Here is a 5,000-nt window from a genome sequence, read left to right as displayed (position 1 = left end):
TGGCTTTCACATGAGACCATTAGGAAAATCAAAGTGATCTGATTGTGAGTGCAAAAATAAACGCTAAACCCATCAATCCTCTCCCTGACTATTTATAAATCAGTGTCTCTCGCCACTCCAGTAGCTTTCGCTTTGCCCCTCATCTAGACATGCACACTCTCTTGGACACACAGAAGCAGTCACACATCTCTTTCAACATCACTGATGATTTGACTGAACTGTTTGTCTGCTACAGTAGGTGATGGGCCAACAGTGTCTTAAGGGCAGCCCTGGGAAGAGCTTTGCTGGCTGGCTAATTGAACTCAAGGGGCACTTCTTTGTGGCTGACTGATGCTTTGATAAGTGAAAGAAAAAGGGAGCAGTTGTGCTAACGCAACAATTGTGCGCTAAAGTTTTTCTGCTCAGTTTTCTAAGTCTTATCCCCCATAGTTACTGTTACAGGCTTTTCATGTCTATTTAGTGAGCATTGGTTTGTTTGGCTGTTGTTCGGCTAAAGTGACTATGAAACAGATGTTGTCAGCTTCAGCTAGCTAGCTAATCAAGCCAACTTATATTTTAATTTAAGGCATGGCTAGGCAAGGCCTTGAATTTATTTAGCACAATTTAGATAAAAAACACTGTTTGAAAAAAAAAAAAAACTCTTTAAAAAAACGTGATGCACGGCACTGCAAAACAAAAGAAGCCTGTGGCGTTGTACAATTCAAAAACGTTGGTTTTGCTGGCAACAGGTTACAAGTTAGCGGTTGCAAGCGACAGGTTGTTAGCGACGCTTTTGTGTGTAATCGGGCCCTAACTCTGATATAGCATCCAGGACTAGCTTCACCACACAGTGGTGACACACTACACAGATAGTGGACCTGTCTTGCTGAATGGGCTTTCTCCTGTTCACGCGGTCACAAGCTGGGTCAGAACCAGGCTGCTTTATCAGTGTTAAACAGGAAGGGGAACGGAGAGAGGGATTTAAATTGAACATTTTTTTCTCAAGACAAGGGTAAAAAATGAGAGTAAAGCAGGACATAAGTCAGTGGGGAGGAGTTTATGAAGCACTTCTTAAAGGGGACAGCATATAGCATGGAGTGACAGCAAACTTGTCTGTGTGTCTGTGTACTGCACACGTTCACGTGTAGACTACCTGAGTGTAAAGCGGCTCATAGATGTCCACTCCGTTGTCCTTGCTCTGTTCGATGAGCATGTTCCCACGTTTCCAGATGAATCTTGCAGGAGGGTTGGAGTTGACGGTGCAGCGGAGGAACACTGTCTTCTCCTGGTAGTAACTGCCACGCACATCGCTGATGGTCTGGTGCACGGTCAAAACAGGTGTGTCAAGGTCTGCAAAAGACAGCAAAGAAACAAATAATAAAAACAGAAGGAGTCATGTATTAATGCAGGGGGAGAATATTGGATTTTACACCCTAGTAGCTTGTTCATTAAGGCCTTATTGTACTACACAAAAAATACCAATGAAACCACAGGCTCCTGCCTGCAAGAAAACATTCTTTATAGTATGCATAGTTAAAATAACCTTCAGTTTGTATGATGTTGTCTTTCCTGTGCAAAACATTGGCAATATAATGTGTGGCAGGAATGGGATTTTGTAATTGGAACTCAACTGTAAAAATAAGGGCAAACATGTGCTGTTTATTGGCTGAATTGCCCACCAACACTGAGCAAAACTGTCCAAACAGTTGCCTGTTGATCATGGGTTCTAACAAGCACAAATGTCCAAACAATCTGTCCATTTTACAATTTTTCTCTCTGGCTGTGACTCTCTCACACATTTTTTTTATATATTTCCTCTGTCATTTTTATCTCTTTCCTCCACTAGCCTAGTTTTCCTACGCATTTCCTTCATGGGAGTGTCATCTCCCTTTTCCTCCAGTGGACAGGATTTCAGCTGCTGTCACGACCATGGAGGCTGCTCTCCTCTGGTTTCTGCCATCTCTCCAAATCTCACTGCCACTTTCACTGCTCATCGCCATCCCTCCCTCTCTATCCCCTCCTCCTTGCTCCTTGCCTCTATCTCTTACAGGGTGAGTTGTGTGTGTTTGTGTGTGTGTGTGTGTGTGTGTGTGTGTGTAATCCCAATTCTTTGCAGCCCAATTGGAATGTTGCGGACTTCAAACATCATGGAAACAATTTCCCCCAACAGCAGGGTAGCCTTTTTCTCCCCTTTTCCTACCTTTTTTATTTTACCTCTCTCCTACCCTTTTTCTCTTCTCTGCTCCTGTGTCAAACCTGCTGCACTTAAGAAGGCATGGTGCAACCTATAGAAAACAGGTGAGTTGGGAGTGCAGCTTTGCTCCTTACTTCACTTGTGAGCATAGCAGGGCCCCATGTGATTGAGGAAGGTATATATCTTTGGTTGAGACGCCTGAGAAAAACAATGTGTGGATAAGCATGCCTGATGTTTGAGTGCCGTTGAAAAGGGCAAAGCTGTCACAAGAGGGCTGTGTCACATACAAAGGCACGTGCATGCACACACACTTGCATCTGGACCTGCATCTAAGTGTGTGATGTCTCAGCACAGCATCAGAGCACTTCTGCAGTTTGAAGGTTAGAGCTTTGGGTAAAGACTGGCACATAAACACAGAGGCAACTTGAACTCTTTCAGGTGATTTTTGTGACTCCCCAAAAAAGACACAAAAACAGGCATTGCATGAGAGTAAAGCTTTCTTTTTCAATTGAAAGGTGAGTCACAAGGGCATGGGGAGATTTACCAATTCGTAGGATGTGATATGTCTTGCATGCTTTGAAGCTCGGTGTGCAGAATCCTTGCCTGAATGTGACGGGGAAGAAGGGTGAGTCAGAATGGGTACGACACTGAAACTAGCATGTGAACACTTGTGACTACAGATGTTTCATTAAATTATCTTCACAATTGTTAAACAAAAAAATCCAAGCTGCAAAATTTGGTGAAGAGCTTTAACTTCCCATCTCTATTCAGTCTATGCATTTGAGTAATCTGACTGTGTTTGTTAGGTTGTCTGTGCTAAAACTTAAGCAATGAAGAATTATACAATAGCAAAACAAATAAAACTTGGCAATGACCTGCATCATTTCAGTGCTATTGTATGTTTATTAAGAAAGTGATGGTTTCTGTCAAGCATTTTTATTGTATAAGAGTTTCATTAAAAATGTTCAGATACTGTATGAATTGTGGTTGAAGGTTTACATCTACGCTTTACATTGCCTTTTTTAAACATACTAAAATAGATAAAAATGCATTATTAGTTAGTATTTCAGCATTTGAAAAAAAAATTGAGCTTTATCTACTATGTCTGACCTGGCTAAGCTGGTTAATCTAATACAGTGAAGTATTTTTGTGTCTCTGTTATTTGAGATTTTCTGAGTGATTCAGTACTGTGCTCTGTGAAGTGCTCACCTGTTTCCATTCCTTTTATCTCCCTGTAGAAACCCTCATTTATTAAACGACATCCCACAGGTTGGGACAAAAGGCCCAGCATGAAACCAAACACTGAGGTACCAACATCCTCTCTAAAAGCCTCTGCCAGCAAAAGGCCATCTAACCTGGGCAGCTATCAAAGATATCTACCTCTCGGTTCTGCCACATGTGTATGTGTGTTTGAAAGAGATCTGGCAAAAGAGCAAACACCTTTGTATACTTACATTTGTGAATGTGTGCATGCAAGTGTGTGTGTGTGTGTGTGTGTGTATGTGTGCGTGAATGCGTGTGTGTGTCTGTGTGTGTGTGTGTGTGTGTGTGTGTGTGTGTGCTTGTATTTGTCCAAGACTGGCACAAGATTTGGGTGCCTATGCATTTCACAGATCATTTGCAGCACGGGGGGAATCCTAGCTGACTAATGTCTTGATACTTCGTGTGTGTGTGTGTGTGTGTGTGTGTGTCAGAGAGTCACTATCTGCTGTCATTCTGTCTGTTTTGTGACACTATGAATGTGGAGAAAGTAGAAGGTGAAAGATTAAGACAGACAGAATGGAGACAAGAATGTTCTCAGCACATTACATAACTTTAAATGGACAACCACAATTAAGTCACTCAGAGGTCCACATTATATGTTTTTAAACTGCCTAAATAACAAAATAATAGAAAACTAATTCACTAATACTGCCAGTGCGATGCAACGCAAATAGAGAAAACCACAACTACTGCAAAACAATGAACAAACATCCCACTGGACGACAAAAAAACTCTTCCTGCTGCCCTTATATGTAAAGATTGCTTTACTAAGGTCCTGGAGAAGATGATGACACTTTACAGCCTTTTTTGCCACATGACTAAAAGCTTAAAGCTTTCATAATCCAAGCTCCCATGGTGAGTCTAACTTTACTCAGTTTGGGCCCTTAAGTAAATAGAGACACAATATGAAACTGCAAGTGTACAGAAACACAATATGAAACTTTAATGAAGCTTCTGATTTCCCAAACGTCCTGCCTTTGCACACAGCTTAGATCAATTGCACTGCACTGCTTGTGTTAGCCACAGCTTTTAATGTACAAATTTCAAGCTGGCAAGGGTCTGGCAATTTTTACCACATAGACACCTCAAAATGGTGCTGACACAAAGACATTTCACTTCTCCCTTTAGGTGTGGACCTTAGCATGGATGAATACATCAATAAATCAAATATATGTTGTAGTATGGGAAATACTATGTGATAAAAATGTACACAAGCCTTCTCAATCCCACTAATAACTATCTAATAATTTCTGATTCGTCCTCCAAGACAAGCCTCACATGTCACTCTGCTGTTTGGGGCATTAACTTTGTCTATTAATGAAAAAATATCTAACTAAGTAACTAAAGTAACTAAATGTGACTTAAATATAAATGCAACAGATTTTAGTGTATTTGTGTTATTGCAGACACACAGTTTCTTTCCCAGTGTTTTAAAATTACACATTAAAATACATAGCATCTTTGTAGCAAGAACTTCTGCTGGCTCAGTACTGGCCAGTTTCACCAGGGAAAACTTTCACACAACTTGTGTTTTATTGTGCTTTATAGTCCTCCAACATATGTT

The 5,000-nt window shown here is 40.9% G+C and overlaps 1 protein-coding gene and 1 long non-coding RNA gene across 3 annotated transcripts in view; one reads left to right on the top strand and one right to left on the bottom strand.

The window, feature by feature from the left end:
- Positions 1 to 5,000, bottom strand: part of LOC117945169 (MAM domain-containing glycosylphosphatidylinositol anchor protein 1) — a 166,944-nt gene that overhangs the window by 65,001 nt on the left and 96,943 nt on the right. For both annotated transcript variants that reach the window (XM_034872471.1, XM_034872480.1), the window contains exon 5: positions 1,133 to 1,329. In XM_034872471.1, coding sequence (XP_034728362.1) covers positions 1,133 to 1,329 — 197 coding nt within the window. The remainder of the gene's footprint in view (positions 1 to 1,132; positions 1,330 to 5,000) is intronic.
- LOC117945183 overlaps positions 1 to 5,000 on the top strand; it is a 29,149-nt gene that overhangs the window by 6,165 nt on the left and 17,984 nt on the right. Inside the window, exon 2 of the long non-coding RNA XR_004656751.1 lies at positions 2,446 to 2,451. This is a non-coding gene — a long non-coding RNA (uncharacterized LOC117945183). The remainder of the gene's footprint in view (positions 1 to 2,445; positions 2,452 to 5,000) is intronic.

This window comes from Etheostoma cragini, chromosome 1, assembly GCF_013103735.1.
Source record: "Etheostoma cragini isolate CJK2018 chromosome 1, CSU_Ecrag_1.0, whole genome shotgun sequence".
NCBI lineage: Eukaryota > Metazoa > Chordata > Actinopteri > Perciformes > Percidae > Etheostoma > Etheostoma cragini.
The sequence above is the reverse complement of the archived record's forward strand: the minus strand, read 5'-3'. Positions and strand labels throughout refer to the sequence as shown.